Source organism: Cimex lectularius, unplaced genomic scaffold, assembly GCF_000648675.2.
Source record: "Cimex lectularius strain Harlan isolate CLEC.00 unplaced genomic scaffold, Clec_2.1 scaffold49, whole genome shotgun sequence".
Lineage (NCBI taxonomy): Eukaryota > Metazoa > Arthropoda > Insecta > Hemiptera > Cimicidae > Cimex > Cimex lectularius.
This window is the reverse complement of record NW_019392644.1, coordinates 1,357,799-1,378,067: the sequence shown is the minus strand read 5'-3', so window position 1 is coordinate 1,378,067 and position 20,269 is coordinate 1,357,799. Positions and strand designations below refer to the sequence as shown.

The 20,269-nt window shown below is 36.9% G+C and overlaps 1 protein-coding gene across 3 annotated transcripts in view; it reads left to right on the top strand.

Annotated features, from left to right (window-relative positions):
* LOC106670073 (ATP-binding cassette sub-family G member 4-like) overlaps nt 1–20,269 on the top strand; it is a 107,174-nt gene that overhangs the window by 75,360 nt on the left and 11,545 nt on the right. For all 3 annotated transcript variants that reach the window (XM_024230383.1, XM_024230384.1, XM_024230385.1), the window contains 5 exons: nt 11,750–11,982; nt 18,244–18,361; nt 18,431–18,620; nt 19,773–19,918; nt 19,976–20,214. In XM_024230383.1, coding sequence (XP_024086151.1) covers nt 11,750–11,982; nt 18,244–18,361; nt 18,431–18,620; nt 19,773–19,918; nt 19,976–20,214 — 926 coding nt within the window. The remainder of the gene's footprint in view (nt 1–11,749; nt 11,983–18,243; nt 18,362–18,430; nt 18,621–19,772; nt 19,919–19,975; nt 20,215–20,269) is intronic.

Below are 20,269 nucleotides of genomic sequence, written 5' to 3'. Positions count from 1 at the left end.
TTACTGCTCAATACGCCGCTGCTCTACCACCTGATCTATCGTGACTTCGCGAGCGGCGTATTTAGCCGAAGGTCGTGGGTTCGAATCCCGATCGTGGCACTAACTTTTTTTTCGATAGTTGAAGGATTTTTGCGGTGGTCAGGTCGAAACCAGGAGCTTTCTTTAAGGATTGTGATATGGGATATTCATTGGGTGTGAATGGTTTTAGTTTAGAACCAGAATATTTAAATTTGAAAAGTACTACATATTGTATATGGACGTGGATTCATACTAATGTAACAAGACATCATTCAGGTCAGGTTTTTATATATAGTAATTACTGTTAATTACGAATCCATTTTGAAGAAAATTCGTCGTAATTAAGCTTTTGCGATTGTTTTAAGATAGACAACCTTCATTTAAACTTTATTTTCGATTGAGCGTTATCATTCATTTGTGATTAATGGAAACACATAAATAATAATAACTTGTCTAACGATTGAAGCCAAAATCGAAACCGTTTTTGATTGTTGGACTGTTAGTTTTCTCGTGAATAGTAGATCGGTGCTTTGAAATCCAGCTGGTTTGTCGAACAAACAGCTAGACATTGTTCAACATCTAGAAAGGCCGGGGGAAATAGATCGATCCGTCCTCAGCTCGCGCTGTTCTCCCCGGTAGATCCAAAATGCGATAAGTCAAATCACTTTCGACTTCTCGATCCACGGCCAGCCTTGAACTTTCTAGGCAAGCCGGGGTAGCTGCGGCTTGGAACGCGTAGAAGAAAAAAACCCCGGCGTACCTCAGGGGGGGGGATTTCTCATCTGATTACACGTCATCGGTATTCCCCGGGCTTGCACAGAAATTGAATGAGTGGGAATGAAGCATTTTGCAAAAGTTGAATTAAACGGAAATAGCAAAGGGTTCTTGACGTGTCTATCTAAAATATATATTTTACTCCCTTCTACTGACTATATTCAATATTCAATATTAAATATTTTATATATACACCATATTTTTGATAAATTATTTGAATATTTGCACTATATTAATTACTAGGGCATTCTCAACACGTCACGCAAGAATGGCACACTTACGCAGAAAACAAACACTTTGAGCCCTGAAGATGATCTCAATAAAGATCGAAACGTTGGCACGATAAAGAAAATGTTTTTCTGAAACCTACATCACACCAGACCGCATCTCACGATTTCTGAATAAATAGTTAATTACTATACTGAAAAGTCCTTTGATCTAACCGCTAATCAACTCTGAACTTAAATTTTTGTGTGGTGATTAGTGACCGTTAATCGATATTTATTTAGAAATCGTGAGATGCGGTCTGGTGTGATGTAGGTTTCAGAAAAACATTTTCTTTATCGTGCCAACGTTTCGATCTTTATTGAGATCATCTTCAGGGCTCTCGACACGACACGCAAGAATGACACAATTACACAGAAGACAAACACTTTGAGCCCTGAAGATGATCTCAATAAAGATCGAAACGTTGGCACGATAAAAAAAATGTTTTTCTGAAACCTACATCACACCAGACCGCATCTCACGATTTCTAAATAAATTAAATTTTTGTATCGTGGCACATAAAAAAATAATGAATTTGTATAATTCTATTAAACTAGTTACTTCAGGGAGCAAAATAATATTTTTAAACCGTAATTGTTTTCAAAGGGTTTATTACTCATGGTAGACTAGATAAGTCTCGGAAATTCTTCTAGGCCAGAAAGTTCCCTAAATCAAAAATTTAGAACATCGAACTATTTCATATAATTCAGCAGGTTTTCCAATTGTTTGACAGAATTTGGAAACCCGGTTTCCTTTTCAAATTAAAAAGCATTCTTCCCCACACCTATCACATCCTGAAATCCTTCCTCTCGGATCAATGGTTCAAGATCGGCTCTGAATTTACAGACATCAGTCCCATTACCGGCTTGACACATGGGAGTATCCTAGGACCACAGCTGATATACCTATACACTATTGGGTGTATGGAATTGTCTTGGGCGTGCTCAGTAAAAATTTTTGGGTTGGATATTGATTCCTCGTTGACATGGAAAGCTCATAAAAATGGACTCGAACAAATGTCAAACAGGGTTGTTTGTTCTGGTAAATTCTACGAGCCGACATATTCGTAAAACTGTGTAAACAAATAATTTTGAATCAATGCTATCATATGGTCTGGTTTTTTCGGAGGAAATATTACTGCAGTAAAACAAGTACTCTTTAGAGAAAAAAAAAATTGTTCGCATAATTAGCGGTGTAGGAATAAAGGCACTCTTACAGTCAGTTTATTGTAAATAACAAAATAATGACTCTAACTTTTAATTTAAAAAAATCAAATCCTTTTCCTTACTAATTTGACAAGTTATTCATAAAATACTCGCTCCAAGATGGATTTTAGATCAAATCATAATAATTGTCGACGTTCTCATAAATTTTATTTTTCGTAGTCCGCTTGACTAAATAAATTCTTTTCAATTTATTAAGGATTTGGTTGAGGTAAAAACTTCGATTCGAACCCCCAACCTTCCGCTTTTTTATTTTTTATTATCCGATTTTTATTTTTATTACTTATTTATTAATTTTTTTTGTTGAATGTTCTGATCGTAATGCAAGTTGGGTCATTTTTTTTCTGGAAATTTCCAGGTAGAGGGAAAGTATTTCATTCTAATTGCTGTATTTAATAATACTTAATTCTACTAGTTTTCGTGGTCCGCTTTATCAATTAATATCTTTCAATTAATTAAGGTTTTTAGTTGAGATAAAAAGTCGGTGTCATGAGAGGGAGTCGAACCCACGTCCCTCGGCTAAATACGCCGCTGCTATACTGAGCTATCCTGACTTCGATCCACTCGGACACTAACTTCCCATCTCAACCCCACCTTTTGAATTTTCCCTCATTTTTGCCATTTTTCAAATGTACATTTTGCTTATTACATTTTATCAGGTTTCGTGATCCGCTTGGCCAAATAAATTCTTTTCAATTTATTAAGATTTTGGTTGAGATAAAAATCTAATAAATGGGTTTCCCACGTGGAAACTTACATTTTTAATGCACTCCCTGATAAGATCAAAACGATTAAAAGTTAGTCCAGTTTTAAAAAGGCTTTGAAGATACATGTACAGGGAAAAGTATTATGATCTAAATGAATTTTTTAATTCATGGCTATGGTAACTTATTGTGATAATTTTGGGATAAGTTGGTAATTATTTTTAAATATGATTGGATTAATTTGTAACTCGACGTATCTACATACAATGTATGTACAATCAATAGAATAATTATTCTGAAATCGTGAGATGCGGTCTGGTGTGACGTAGGTTTTAGAAAAACATTTTCTTTATCGTGCCAACGTTTCGATCTTTATTGAGATCATCTTCAGGACCTGGGATTTACAAACATTGTTTACTTTTAACAAGTACGTGGGGATTAGTGACCGTTAATCGATAATTATTCAGAAATCGTGAGATGCGGTCTGGTGTGATGTAGGTTTTAGAAAAACATTTTTTTTTTATCGTGGCAACGTTTCGATCTTTATTGAGATCATCTTCAGGGCTCAAAGTTCAGAAAAATTCAATAGAATGATTATATTTATTCTGTACATCCTGGCACCCACATCAAAACCTTCGCGGACGATACCGCAATCCTTTTCTCACATCCTGATCACATCCTTGCAGCAAAAGCAACCCAAGGCCACCTAGACCTCATTACCGATCATACATTCGGTATGGTATGGTTTAATTTATGTGTGGTGTTTAATGACCGTTAGCCAATTTGGAGATCGTGAGATGCGCTCTGGAGTGACGTAGGTTTAGAAACACATTTTCTTTATCGTACCAACGTTTCGATCTTTTTTGAGATCATCTTCAGGACTTGGGATTTGTAACAATGTTTTAAAGTTAAACAACGTTTATAAATCCCAAGCTCTGAAGATGATCTTCATAAAGATCGAAACGTTGGCACGATAAAGAAAATGTTTTTCTAAAACCTACGTCACACCAGACCGCACCTCACCATCTTCAAATAATCGATCCTAACAGTCTTCCACGACTAAATTACATTTCCAACCCTTCACTAATGGTCTAATTTGACGGATAATTCCATCCACGACAAGGTTTGCTTTGAAAGATTTTTTTTAATAAGTATTGAATTTATCGTTAAAATTGTTAGAATGGGTGAATTTTCGTACCCCTCCCTCTCATAGTTTTGAAAAATCACGACAATTATAATTCTCAACCAATCAGGCTTGTTTTAGTCTCATTCGACGCTTAATTAAATGCACTATGAATGTTATTTCGAGTTGTTTTATGGTGGTGGTGGCGATTTACTTACTATTTTACAAATAAGGTCAGAAAAGTGTTGTTTTTTGTGTTAACCCTAGCTCTGTAGGCTTTTTACACCCAGATTTATATGATTTATTTTTTATTCAGCGTTCAATTTCCTAGAATATTTTGAATTTTTGACCCATAATTTGAGGTTACCCAGTATATGTATTTCCTTAGAGATATTGGAGTAAAAAAAATTTTTTAAACTACTATTTAAAAAGTGTATTCTTAAATTGACAAAAACGAGTTTAATAAGGTCAGAAAACGTGTTGTTTTACTCTGGTTCTGTACTGAAGGTTTTCCGGACCAGTTTTATAGAATCTATTCCATTTCCTAGAATATCTTGAATTTTTGCCCCATGATTTGAGGGTACCGAGGAACGTACTTTCTTAGTGATACTAGAGTAAAAAATTGGTTTTTTTTTTAAATACTATTTAAAAAGTGTATTCTTAAATTGGCAAAAATAAGTTTAATAAGGTCAGAAAACGTGTTTATTCTTGATTTTTTTATGTTTTTTATTTTTTTTATTTTTTTGTATTTTTTTTTTAATTTTTTTTTTATAACCGTGGCTCTGTACTGAAGGTTTTCAGGACCCAGATTTATAGAACTTATTTTTTACTCAGAGTTCAATTTCTTAGAATATGTTGAATTTTTGACCATGATTTGGGGCTACGCAGTATATTTTGTTAGTAATACTGGAATAAAAAAGAATTTAATTACTATTTAAAAAGTGACTTCTTACATTGACAGAAATGAGTTTAACAAGGTCAGTAAACGTGTTTTTTCTTGTTTTTTTAACCCTGACTCTGTACTCTGTACCGAAGGGTTTTCGGACCTAGATTTATAGAATTTATTTTTTTAATCAATTTTAATTTCCTGTAAGATTTTGAATTTTTGACCCATGATTTGAGGCTACCCAGTATTTTCTTAGTAATACTGGAGTAAAAATAATTTTTTAATACTATTTAAAAAGTGACTACTTACATTGACAAAAATGAGTTTAACAAGGTCAGAAAACGTGTTTTTTCTTGATTTTTTTCTACCCTTGCTCTGTACTGAAGGTTTTCCGGACCCAGATTTATGGCATTTATTTTTTACTCAACGTTCAATTTCCTAGAATATCTGGAATTGTTGACCCATGATTTGCGGTTACCCAGTATTTTCTTAGTAATACTGGAGTAAAAAAAATTTTTTAATACTATTTAAAAAGTGATTAATAAGGTTTAATAAGGTCAGTGAACGTGTTTATTCTTGATTTTTTTTTTACCGTGGCTCTGTACTGAAGGTTTATTTATAGGATTTATTTTACTCGGTGTTCAATTTCTTAGAATATCTTATATTTTTGACCCATGATTTGAAGCGACCCAATATACGTATTTCTTTAGTGATGTTAGAGTGAAAAATTGTTTTTTTTTTTTTTTTTTTTTTTTTTAAGTTTATTCTTCAATTGACAAAAACGAGTTTAATAAGGTCAGAAAACGTGTTTTTTTATCCTGGTTCTGTACTGAAGGTTTTCCGGACCCAGATTTATAGAATTTGGTTTTTTATCAACGTTCAGTTTCCTAGAATATCTTGAATTTTTGACCCATGATTTGAGGCTACCCAGTATATGTATTTTTTAGTGACACTGGAGTAAAAAAATTTTTTTAAATACTATTTAAGAAGTGATTTCTTACATGGACAAAAACGAGTTTAATAAGGTCAGAAGACGCGTTTCTTCTTGATTTTTTTTTACCCTGGATCTGTACTCTGAAGGTTTTCCGGACCCAGATTTATAGAACATTTTTTACAAAGCGTTCAATTTCTTAGAATATCTTGAATCATAATTTGTGCGTACCCAGTATATGTATTTTCTGTTATACGAGTAAAAAAAAAACATTTAAAAAATGCTATTTAAAAAGTTTATTCTTAAATTGACAAAAACAAGTTTAATAAGGTCAGAAAACGTGTTTTTTCTTGATTTTTTTACCCAGGCTCTGTACTGGAGGTTTTCCGGACCCAGATTTATAGAATTTATTTTTTACTCAACGTTCAATTTCCTAGAATATCTTGAATTTTTGACCATGATTTGGGGCTTCGCAGTATAATTTCTAGTAATACTGGAGTAAAAAAAAATTAAATACTATTTAAAAAGTGACTTCTTACATTGACAAAAATGAGTTTAATACGGTCAGAAAACGTGTTTTTTCTAGTTTTTTACCCCTGTACCGAAGTATTTTCGAACCTAGATTTATAGAATTTATTTTTTTATTCAATGTTCAATTTCCTGTAAGATCCTGAATTTTTGACCCATGATTTGAGGCTACCCAGTATTTTCTTAGAGATACTGGTGTAAAAATTAATGTTTTTATAGACTATATAAAAAATGTATTCTTAAATTGGCAAAAATGAGTTAAATGTATAAATTTATTCAAATCTTTCGCAACTCGAACGAGTAGCTAGTTAATTATTCAAATGACGTGCGGGAAGATTTTACTTTCCAATCAGTCCAAAGGATTGGAGTGTCTTTCCAATTGGCTTTTTATCAAGAATTACGTTATTGGACAGATACCTCGTTACGCAATCAACCGAAACGGGAAAAATCGATCGAGACGTTTCCCAGTTTTTCCAGAAGTCCCGATTAATTGAAGCCGCCCGTGAAGACCGTGCAGGTCGATACGGCCCAACCTTCAGGAGCGGAAAGTTAAAGCCCACGGGTTTCCAACTTGTCACAGCAATTATTCGGAGGCCAGGGGAAAATTCATCTTTGACATTTATTCTCCTGGCAGCGTGATAGTTCAAAAAGTGTTTTCCCGAGAGCGGCCCCCTTAATTAACAGACAGCTTATGAAAGGAGTCATACTTCCAGACAACACATGCCACCTTGAATCAAATTGAAATTTCAAGAGAAACTAGGCGATCAATAATCTCTAGGGCAATCCCCGAAGCTTATCTCTCCCATTATATTGTGAAATTTCTCAGGAATCTTTCCCAACATTGAGCCGAATAGGTCACGCGGTAAATATGCGGATTTTTTTAAACCAAAAATAAAATATACTTCGGGAGTTTGCATTTCTGTTCTTGTAAATCATGTATTTATTATGAAGTATTGAATCTAAAGCATGCTTCTTTCTCTATTTAATCATTTTCTGGTATCAATTCGCAGCTTGACAAGTTTCTTTATTTCGTTGAATAAATGATATTTGTCGTTTTTGGCGTCGTGTTTTATCGCTGGGGAAAATAAAATAAAGGGTCGAGTGTTGCAAGTGGAACGCGGTTCTTTGAGAAACTTCTTCTTCCGCCCCCTTTTCTTCTTTTCTGGCCCTCGTCCAGACAGTTTGACACATTCTCCGTCCTTGGCATGGGTCCGAGGAGGCTCGCCGACCTCCCTGACTCGACTGACCAAGGGCCAAGGTCAATTCGAACACCTTCAATCCCTAAATTGGAATTTGTCTTTGTCGATATAATAAAATTGATAGTACAATTTATTCACTAATTTCGTGGTCCGCTTGACCAATTAATACATTACAATTAATTAAGGTTTTTAGTTGAGATGAAAAAAAGTTAATGGCACGAGCGGGTTTCGAACCCACGATCTTCGGCTAGATACGTCGATGCTCTACCACTTGAGCTATCGATCCACTCGGACACTAACTTTCCATCTCAAAAATTGAAAAGGTGGGGTTGAGATGGGAAGTGTCCGAGTGGATCGAGGTCACGATGGCTCAAGTGGTAGAGCAGCGGCGTATTTAGCCGAAGATCGTGGGTTCGAATCCCGCTCGTGCCATTAACTTTTTTTCATCTCAACTAAAAACCTTAAGTAATTGTAATTACAATTTATATATTCACGTCTGGACCTTTAATATTTCTAAGAATGAAGACAGTAAAGGCTTCGAAAATGGTCAAGCTGTTGTTCAAACTAAAACCCTACAAAAAGCATTTTTAAGCACCAAACTTAATAGGGAAAAAATGCGTGATCTAGAAATGTAGCAGTATGAAAGGTATAAAGGGTGGGACCAAGGACGTTCCCTTGTGGGACGTCGGCTCGTGTTGGCCTCACAGCTGAAAATTCGTTACCGTATCTTTCTCCAAAACAGCGGTCAGTTAAATAAGTCCGTTTTAAGTGTTAGATATATCGACTAATTTTATCTCACGAGCACACTTGATGAAGGCCTTGATGAAAAAACAAATTTTACTATTATTTGGTTACTGACAAGCTTGCAAACTATGTTAAGGTCATCATCGAGGCAAAATAATCTTGAATATGTATTGACATGAATTTTTTAAAGGAAGATTTCAAATTTCTGTGAAGACCGACTCAGTCGCACCAATGCCAATGGACTGTAGCCAAAGAAAGACTTCATAGAAATTATTAAAATAGGTCGAAAGCTTGGCAATAACGAATGAGTTTCTTGATTGTTTTACCCTGGCTCTGTACTGAAGGTTTTCCGGACACAGATTTATGGAATTTATTTTCAACGTTCAATTTCCTAGAATATCTTGAATTTTTGACCATGATTTGGGGATACGCAGTTCTTAGTAATACTGGTGTAAACAAAAATTAATTACTATTTAAGAAGAGACTTCTTAAATTGACAAAAACGAGTTTAATAAGGTCAGAAAACGTGTTTTTTCTTGTTTTTTTAACCCTAATTCCGTACTGAAGAGTTTTCGGATCTTGATTGATAGAATTTCTTTTTTACTCAACGTTCAATTTCCTAGAATATCTTGAATTTTTGACCCAAGATTTGAGGCTACCCAGCACTTTCTTAGTAATACTGGAGTAAAAAAAATTAAATACTCTTTAAAAAGTGACTTCTCACGTTGAGAAAAATGAGTTTAATAAGGTGGTTACTGCCAAGCTTGCAAACTATGTTAAGGTCATCATCGGAGCAAAATAATCTTGAATGTGTATTGACATGAATTTTTTAAAGTAAGATTTCAAATTTCTGTGAAAACCGACTCAGTCGCACCAATGCCAATGGACTGTAGCCAAAGAAAGACTTCATAGAAATTATTAAAATAGGTCGAAAGCTTGGCAATAACGAATGAATTTGCTTTTTAATCAAGACCGTGATCTGGAATATTTGAGATTCTCTAATATTCTCTCTCTCACCCCCTCTCTTTATCTCTATCTATCTATCTATCTATCTATCGAATGCGAAGCAACGGCTCAATGGAGACATAACCTAGCATACAGAAAAAAACCTAGGGAATGAAATTGTAACAGCAACAGTCAACGGCCTAATACTTCTAAGAAGGATTGAGTCGACTGAACTGAACTAGGGAACTAGGAAGGTACAATCAGCCAGAAAGCTACACTGTCTGGGGAAGACAAACCCTCTAGTATCCTCATCATCATCGAGACGGATAAATTTACTAAAGCTTATTCAGAAAAGCATCGAGCCAGGAACCGTAGAATAGATGATTTATTATTATTCTCCGGCTTATTTTCATAGGCGGGACCCGGCGAGGAGCGGCGCGGCGGACCAGTGGGAAAATAAAGGTTTTTGAACTTATCAGCTGTTGACCTTGCTCCGTAAACGCTGAAACTGCGGATTCCGTAATGCCGTAATATCTACGCGTCGGGATCCCCTTTCCGACATCAAGGACGTTCACCTCTTAAAACTCGGTTAGACGAAATCGTATTGAATTTCGTAAGCCTTCAATGTTCAATTCGCTCGAGGTTTAAGACGGTATTTGAGGTGGTTATCGGTTTTGTGCAGAAAGAAAAACACAACAGGATATCGACTCGTTTTAAACGGTTTCAACCCGGAATATAAAATAATAAAAATTGTAATTATTTTCTTATCAGCTAGAATGTAAATTTAAAAGTAAATGAGTGAATGATGAAGTCATTAAAAATACTTTTCTTTCCTGGTCGAATATTTAATTACTCCAGGATGGTTAGGCCTTAAGGTAATTTGGAAAGTGGTGATACCTATTCTTAGATATGCAGCGTTGGTAGACTCAGGCTATGAAACCACAGGCTAAAGACCCGTTTATACTTAGTTTAATGTTTAAAAGAAAAATTGGGTAGTCAGCAACAAATACAACACCCATCAAAAAACCGACTACTTGGTTTTTGCACGAAAAAATGGCCAATGGAAATGCAAATTTTCTCAGCCTTTTAATCACAGATCTGCGCTAGATCTCATTTTTGGGAAAATTTTACGCTGACTAAGACGTTTTTTTAAATGTTTTCTTAGCTTCAGTCATTCATCGAAAATTCTGGAATGTGTCAATTTTAGCACTTTTTACGTAAACTTCGAATTGTCTTGAACGTAAACTTGAAAATCGTCCTGGAGCGACGCCCTTTAGCATTACATACGAAATTTTATTAAGCTTTCATCTCCTTCAATCGGTCACTTTTAAGTGATCAGGGAAAAACAGATCATTCCTCTCTTTCTCTCTCTCTCTCTCTCTCTCTCTCTCTCCCTCTCCCTCTCCCCCTCTCCCTCTCCCTCTCTCTCTCCCTCACTCTCCCTCTCCCTTTCTCTCTCTCACTCTCTCTCTCTCTTTCTCGCTCTCGCTCTCGCTCTCGCTCTCTCCCTCCCTCCCTCCATCTCTCTCTCTCTCATCTACCATTATCTCTATCTATCTTTATCTCTGTAAGAGATATATGCATCTGTCTATCTATGTATCCCTCTCTATGTATCTATCAATTTCCAATGGTATTAATGTCTCCATTTATCTCTGTTATTTTCCTACTTATTGATAAGTACACCAAATATTGCTGTATCAGTTTTCTCTCATTTACTCTCTGTTTGCTAATTTCTTTAATAATTCCGTCTTTTGGCACTATACATTTATTTCTATTTTAATGCATCATAGTTTTTTTCTCTGTGTCTCGTTTTCGTCTAAAATTTGTTTATCGCTTTATCGTTCAATATTTTTTTAGCATCTACGTAGTAATTTAGTTATATGTTTATTATTATAATTTTCTTTACTTTATTCTATTGTACAACTATCGACTATGGCCGTCAGCGTAGCAGTGTTTCAAAAGATTCACAATTTTCAGTCTGTCTCAGACTGGGTTGAGCAACTTTAAGCTACGTGTAGTAGTGATGGGGAAGGGACATCCTTTTCGTCTTTCTCCTTCATCCAAGACATTTGCGGAGCATTTCCGGTTCGACGAATTCCTCTTGCCTTGGAGCTGGATTCCTAGATGATAAATAATCAACGTTAATGAATACAAATTTGAAAAGTAGATCTGAGTTTATGATTCTTCTGTTGGGGGTCAGCAAGATTGACATATCTCTATCTGTATTCTCTGCATATGTTTTCTTTACTTTCTTTAAGAAAACTAGGACAGCTGCTTTACATTATTGTACTTTTTTATATAGTCCGGTTCGCAATTTCATTTACGAGTAATACATAACTCTTTCGTTTATTTGTACTGTTTCGTTTTTAATCCCGTTTTCTCATCTGACTCTTGTTTTTGTTTACAGTGGGAGCCAGCTGTTTCACATCACGTCCGGAGAAGGGGGCGGGCCGTCTCCGGCCGGTTCCTTGAGACACAAATCGGGGAGTTTGAGCAAAAAACAGGCGAACAAACCGCCCCCGGACTCGCTCGTCATCAACATCAAGAGGCCTTTTTCTTTCAACCACCTTCCACAACGGCCACCGGTTCACATCCAGTTCAACAAACTGTCTTACTGCATCTCGCAAGAATGCAACGGAGGTAAGGAAAACCCGCAGGGAAACAGTTTTGTAATTTCTGAACGGTCGTGAACTTGTATAATTGATGGACAGAACCTTTAAAAAAATGCGATCATTTTTAACGACATGTCAGCCGTGCGGTTTTAACATAATCGGTGCGCCTTCTTTTTTTAACGGTTTTAATTTTTAATTTTAACTTGACTGGTATCTCGACCTTGCCTAAAACACGCGAAAGATTGACTTGAAGTTTCAAAAAATTGATTGTTCTGCCTGGCATGTTGACCTACATCCGGTCTGTTAAGTCCATCTTGTCCACTGAAGTTTGGCTTCCTGGCTATTTCAAGATGGCACAAATTTCAAGAAAGTGATCAAATATAGTTTATAGATGGATCAAAGATAGAACGACGAATAGATGAAGGATTACAGGGCCTAACTAACCCTAGGAAAGCGCTTTAGACTAAGGACTATGAAGTCCTGTAAAGGAGTACCACAGGAGTTAATAAAGAAAAATATGAAAGGAGCACAGATTTTCTCAGACAGCCGGCAGCCATAAAGGCTCTAAATGCATACGCTGTCAACTACAAACTTGTCTGAGAATGCCTAAATTTCTTAATGGCTCTGGACAAACAGAAAGATTACCTAGTGATTTCCCGGACTGCATGCATGGAAGGAAATGAACAGGCTGGCCAACTACCAAAAAAAAGGGACGGCCCTTTCATCCATGGGGTCAGAACCACGTGTAGAGGTACCGGAATGTGTGCTTAATTTGGTAATAGAAAAACGGCTTGGGAAGTACAAACGCACTCACACGACAAAAGCACGAGCAAGCTTTCCCGTATACTCGGTCGTCCTTGAAAGGACAGTGAGGATCTTTAACTTCCGCACCTAGCCTTCCGGCCTTATCGGTTTGATTCTCAAGATGCACCTCCGCATACGATAGAAGGGTGTAGATGCACCTGCCGCAGCATTGGTGTAGAGGCAGCTCAGCCCCGAGGGGCCAAGACAACCTCGCTCCCCGCCTAACTCCCAGAGTATTGGGGTTTCTCTAGCGTAGAAACTAACGGATCCGCTCCGGCCGCGGTTTTATTTAAGGTGGAATTGCTAACCACTCCCTGGAGGAGTACCGTCTACAGTAAAAGCCCCCAATCGAGCTCAGCCTACACCTACGTGCAAAACATACTCGAGTAGGAGCAACCGATTCACTACCTGTTCACATCCGCCACTACTCACGCATTCGCGGAACTCCGTCAGCGTAATCATAGCGTCCTCAACGCTTATACGCTTCAGGTGATGACCATACGCAAGTTTCGTGCGAAGGTCACAGATAAAAGACAGCCTCTTCTCCAGGTACCCGCCAGTGGTCTCGCCACGGCCACTAGGCCATTCCCATTGTAACAGGGGCTGAACCTTGGAACATTTCTGTTACCCCGTAGTACAGATGGCTATGCACCTTCCCCCGTCTTGTACCCTAACCCTCGTGTACCTCTGATAAGGCACCCGCCGCCCCATGCCGACCCGAACCCGACACAAGTACAGCTTGTGCTTTAGAGAGGTTGCCACGCCCTCAGGGCTACACCTTTATTTTGTGCCCTATGAAGCTAAAAGATTTATAAATCTCTCATAGAGGAAGGCGAAGAATTTCTCTCTCAGCAGCCAGGATTTGAGAAAAATATCTCTCTATACCGGCCACAGCCTTCTTAACTACCATCTAAAGGCGATAAAAGCATATTCCAACTTGATCAGGAGGAACCAGAAATCAGCACATACCCTTTGTGAATGTGAAGCATTAGCTCGGTTACGGTACAGCTAATTCGGCAATACATTTATCAAACCAGAATTGTTCCGTGAAAAAATGAATGCTTATAGGAACAAAATCCAGTTTCCAAGGTATAGTTTAATTTATAGCGGTTTCACAAAAGATCTGTATAGGTCGCAGTGGAGGAATGGATTCTAAATCAACCAGTCAACTAACTCTTCTTCTACGCTAAGTATTTTTATTGCTTTATAAAACTTGTGAGGGGTCACTTACCACCTGTAGGGGTAAATAAGCCGGAGTGATGGTGAGAAGCGCCTGTCTTCAATAAAAAGAGAAAGAAAAGGGAATAGACCCTAAAGGGGAAGACAAAACTCCCTTTTTTTTAATAGAAGAATTTATTAATAAATGAACCTTAAAAAGCTATTTACAACACTTATATATATATGTAACTACACCCTACCAACACCATTCGCTCATAAAATTACCCAACACCAAATCAAAAGAAATAATAATGTTTTTGTTTGTGCTTACTGGCTCCTTATAAAACTATCGTTTTTCCAATTTACTGGGAGACCCGACATGCTTGCCGTATCGCATACACGTGGCTCTTGTCTTCCCTTTTCCTTCGTCCCCTACCACGACGTCACTATGGGGGAGCCAATCTTGTATGTGTCGCTGCTGATGTGACACTACCCCCCTCTCGATTCCCGAAACATCCCCTAATGTTTCGTGGTGGTTCAAGGGTTTTCTCGGGGTATCAAGTGTCCAAGATGTTTCAATCGTATTATTTTATATATGTAACTATATGTATACATATTTTTGTGCATTGCTCTTTACATGAGGCCTTAGCAGTTCTGTAGATTCAAACTCATTGTAGTTGAGTTAGGAATCAATTCTTTTATTCAGCTAAAGCATGTGACGTCGTCGTAAAGTTCTTTCGGTAGGGATTATCGTTTATTAAAAGTGCTATCAAAAGCGATTTTGGCAGACAGGTCGTTCTCTCCTTACAATCTGTGGAATGGCTAATATAAAATTTTAAATATGATTTGGTAGAAAATAAAATGAAAATTGCCTCTAAGATTTGATCAAATAAAATTTTACATAGAATATTAAATTAAACAAAATTTACAAACTTTGATCTTTTTTTGTAATTTAGAGTTATATATTAGAATTGATTTTTTTTTTTTTTTTTTTTTTACAAAATTTACCAACTTGGGTAATCTTTAAAGTATGGTACAAGGCACACATAGGATATTGAATAAGTTTTCATTTGTAGTAAGAGAATTACAGAATTTTTATTTCATATTTATTATATGACTTCCCTTAAGTTAGGTTGGTTGTTGGGTCTAGTGATTCTTCTTTATCTTTTACACAACATAATGACGATTACTTCTTGACATTCATCTTACATAAGTAACTGTTTATGACTTAAAGTCTGCCATGTAAATCACACTAATGTATGCTGTACATACCAAAGGAGATTTTTTTAACATATAAAGCAATTATATACAGGGTGTCCTTGTTAGTTGGCACGACTGAATTTCTCTTGAACCAATGACGATATCAAAAAGTAATTGTTTTATATTTTTTAATCTAGTTTCAAAATTTTACCTTTTTGGAGAAAAATTATACAGGATACCTCGGGCTTAGTTTAACTTCAAAATTTCAAATACGACGCTATAGATCTTGAAACATTTTTAAGGAATTTTTACACTGGAAACAATGGTGCAATCGGATTATAAATTGGTCAAAAAATTACAAAACTATGGTAGAAAGTTTGAAAAAACGGATTTCCTTTGTTTCGTCGTTAATTCTGATAATTTGCTTCTTCATAAAAGTAAACATTAATTGCCTTTATTTTTTCCATTCTGTGTGGTGATTAGTGACCGTTAATCGATAAATATTCAGAAATCGTGAGATGCGGTCTGGTGTGATGTAGGTTTCAGAAAAACATTTTCTTTATCGTGCCAACGTTNTCTCAATAAAGATCGAAACGTTGGCACGATAAAGAAAATGTTTTTCTGAAACCTACATCACACCAGACCGCATCTCACGATTTCTGAATAATTGTTCCATTATGTTATTGTTTCTCAAACTCGCATTATGAGAGAAAATCTTAATTCCTGAAAGTGAATGAATTTTACAGTTGTGCTTATTTTTCCCGATCAACAGCGTGTTGATATGTAGGACTTTTTTTTATTGATTGTGGTCCTATTGCGGGTCGTGGAGGCGAGTTGTACTCCCAGAAATTTCCTGCTCGACCCAGAGAAAAACGCAAAACGTTTTTTCGTGCTGTTCGCAATATGAGAAGATACGGATCAGTTGCCGTTCCATCACCGGAACATCAGAATTCGGCAGTGTAATTTCTACGAGGAGCTGAATATTTTACAGTATGCTCGCGAAAATCCATATTCCTCTCTCCGAAATGTTGGAAGGGTTTTAGCTGTTTCAAAAAAATAAAATTAGAGATTTACAATTTTAAGCTGTATTGTCCAGGACTTCGGGGCTCTAAGGCTAGGTGTCTAAAGTCCCTTGAACAAATGTCGATTTGGGAGGCTGAAGAAAACGTTCTTTCATATATCCTATGGATTAATGAATCCAAGTTGACCTCTAATGGCATATCTTTCAATTAATTAGGGTTTTTAGTTGAGATAAAAAAGTCAATGGCACGAGCGGGATTCGAACCCACGATCTTCGGCTTGATACGCCGCTGCTCTACCACTTGAGCTATCGTGACCTCGATCCACTCGGACACTAACTCAACCCCACCTTTTGAATTGTCCCTCCATTTTTAATTACACTAGTGCGCACTCTCAACACGTCACGCAAGAATGGCACACTTACGTTGAAAACAAACACATTGAGCCCTGAAGATGATCTCAATAAAGATCGAAACGTTGGCACGATTTCTGAATAATCATTAACTAAAAACCTTAATTAATTGAAAGATATTAATTGGTTAAGCGGACCACGAAAACTAGTGAATCTGGCATACTTGACTTTTGGGATTTTCGAACCTGGGCAGAGGAAAAGCCGAGAATTTCGTACTCTTGTCATCATCGTGTTGTTTACAGTATCAACATTTGTTGTGGACTTCTCGGAAATAAGTCAATAGGGCCTTACTTATAAGAAAATAATTGAAATTTTTTGAGGGAGGTTTTACCAACACTATTAGATGATGTTCCCCTGCAGCAACGACAAAGAAGGATTCTCCAGCTAAATGGAAGAATGCTCGCGACAAGACAAAGAATGAAGCTCCAGTTGGATGCCCCGCACGCAATTCTTTGCAGGTGAGATGTTATTTGACTCGTCACTTCTGGGATAGGTGGATAAGACCTCATGGCCCCATCTGTTGACCTCCTAGGTCACCCGATTTGACTCCCCTTGATTATTTTCTGAAAAAACAGCGCCAACGCCAATCATAACCCAGCAACCTCGGTTGAAAAACTGCGGCAAAGAATCGAAAATGCTTGTCAATCCATCTACTCTGACTCTATCGCTCTGAACACAGGTGAAGAGCGGTTAAAAAGAGCAAATCTTTGCATCTTTGCGTAAGGAAAGCTGTTCGGACATAAAATGTGATTTTTGACCAATTCAGAATCCGATTGCACCACTGTTTTCAGCGTAAAAATTCCTTTAAAAAGGTGTTTCAGAACCTATAGGGTCGTATTTGAAATTTTGAAGTTGAACTGGGCGTGAGCTTCCCTGTATCATTTTTCTCAAAATAAAGGCAAACATTTGAAACTAGACTAAAAATTATTAAACACTTGTTTTTGGATAGCGTCAAGGGTTCAAGAGAAATTCAGCCGAGTCATCTAAAAAGGACACCCGGTATAATAGTTCTGATTTTTTTTCATAAACGTCAACGTATCAATAAATATGCCTACTCGCTCCATATAAAGAGCCAAAACTCATGACAACCTTGTTGTCCATTACAGACATTTTTGTTTGGTTCCTAAGTTGGTGTTCATATGTTTATTTTCTGAGGCAGGCGAGAATCTACATTTTTGCTTTTCTTCGTTAAGTGTAAGAAGGATAGTTGAATTAGAGGAAAAAATATGAGTGACTAAGATTAATATATTCTAAGTTGTCAGAGTTGACCTTGAAAACTACAAAATTTAAACGAAGAAACCATCAAAAATGAATATTTTGATAAGACAGACCTAGAGCCCTTTTGTAATAAAAAAAAATTACACAGATATTCGCACAAAAATGTTCTTAGGGGAAAAAGTGGACTTTATGTACAGCTACATGTTCTTTGCTCCGCGAAGCCTTGTTTAAATCAACAAAGTCGAGACAAACGAGGAAAAAGTACAGACATCAATTACGACGCGAAATAACAACACTCAACAACATTGTTTTGACAAAACTGATTAATGTTTCGCCCCCCTGCCAATAAATAATTTAATATTCGCCTAAAAACTCAGGGCTGCGAAGATCGGTATCAAGCCCATAGGGAAATCACATCGAATCATTTGTAACCAACCGAACTGTTTTATTTATTGAAATACCTTTAAAAACTTCCAGGGCAGAAGTCTCTTTTGAAAAGCATCAGCGGCAAGTTCCAATCTGGGGAGTTGACCGCTATAATGGGACCGTCTGGAGCTGGAAAGAGTACCCTTATGAACGTCCTTGCTGGCTACAGGTACACTTAAAAACAAATCCTCGTGAATTTTTTGTCTATTATTTTATTATTGATTTTTTGTTCTTTCAGAACATCCGGAGTCACCGGATCTGTCCTTATAAACGGGAAAGACAGGAATTCCAGGAGATTCAGGAAAATGTCTTGCTATATAATGCAAGACGACAGGCTTTTACCGCATCTGACTGTGTGGGAATCTATGACAGTTTCAGCGAACCTTAAGCTCGGCCGGAACATGACCAAGAAAGAAAAACGAGTAGTGGTAAGTTGTTAAGTAATTAAAGTTACGAGTAAAACAGTAAAACATGAAAACGGTTAAATGTCAAAATTTGATCTAGTAGCATGAGGGAATTAGTTGAACTCACAGAAAAATGTGGCAAAAATTGACTGAGGAAATCTTTAAAATAGAAGTGGAAATTATTAAATTATTACCCAGTTTTCCTTTATTATACCCGATAAATAAGGACTAAAAATTAGTTTCTTGTGCATAATTAGTCCTAGGTGCCTTTCACACTATGGGATTGAATTTTCATTAATTATTTATACTATTTTTTTTTAATTTTTGGTCCTATTTTTATAAAGAAGATTGCTTTTCTTTTGGCGATATCAATATTTAGTTTCTTCCTGTGGAAAAATCTGATTTACCGCGTTATGCACGTTTGCAATTGCGCTCACGCGTGTAGAAATCGTTATAAAACGACAGGGACCCAAAATGTACCCCTGGGACACTCCGGCCGCTACCGGAGGAAGGCGGAAAGCGAACCAGGCCAGTCTGCTTTTTGACGTTAAATTACCCATATTTTCACGCACCATAATAATAGGCGAGATGTTGTTACATGATGTAAGAGTGTTGATGTTATATTGAAATTGCAAAAATCAAAAACCTTTCGTATAAAGCAGGCCCAAAAATGGTTTTTGGAAAAACCTATTCAGATTCGTTTTAAGCAGCTTGTAGAACCATTAAAAACGAATTTTCATAACAAGACAAAATAGAAACGTTTTTGTTAAATAATTAGAAAAAAAAATAGAATAAATAAAAATAATAATAAATTCACGGGAGACAGTATTTTTCTCTTTTTCTCAAATTCTTATTATTGGTACTATTATTTCGTTTTTAGTCAGATTTATAAAAATGTGTGTGACCTTATTCTTAGGGGATTCTAGTTCCAGAATATTCAGTCAGAAAGTATTCACTCTTTCTCTCCCCCACCCTCCCAGTTTCCCCCTCTCCATCACGCTCCCTCACTCTCTCCCTCTTTCTATCTCACTCTCTCTCTCTCCCTCTCCCCTCCCTCTCACCCTCTCTCCCTCCCTCCCTCTCTCTATCCCTCTGTAACTTCAGAGATGTTAATTTACGCAGAACATTCTTCAGATTTTTTTAATGATGTTTTTTAGAACATTTTTGTTGTTTAAGGTGGAAGAAATCCTGGAAACTTTGGGTCTCTTGGATTGCAGCAATACGAGAACATGCAATTTGTCAGGTGGCCAGAGAAAAAGGCTTTCCATCGCACTCGAGCTCGTCAACAATCCACCAGTCATGTTTTTCGACGAGCCAACCAGGTAAACCAATAGAAACTTTTCTGTCTTCCAACATTATGACTTATGTTCTTTTTCCAGCGGTTTAGATAGTTCTTCTTGCTTCCAATGCCTTTCACTTCTGAAATGCCTCGCACGAGGTGGCAGGACAATCATATGCACGATACACCAGCCTAGCGCAAGGCTTTTTGAAATGTTCGACCACTTGTATACATTGGCCGATGGGCAGTGCATTTACCAAGGTGATGTCTCAGGCCTTGTGCCCTTCCTCAGCTCGCTGAACCTCGAGTGCCCCAGCTACCACAACCCGGCTGATTACGGTAAGCCCAGCTATCTTTATACATTTGGCAGTTTTACTAATTTTTTTTTTTTAAT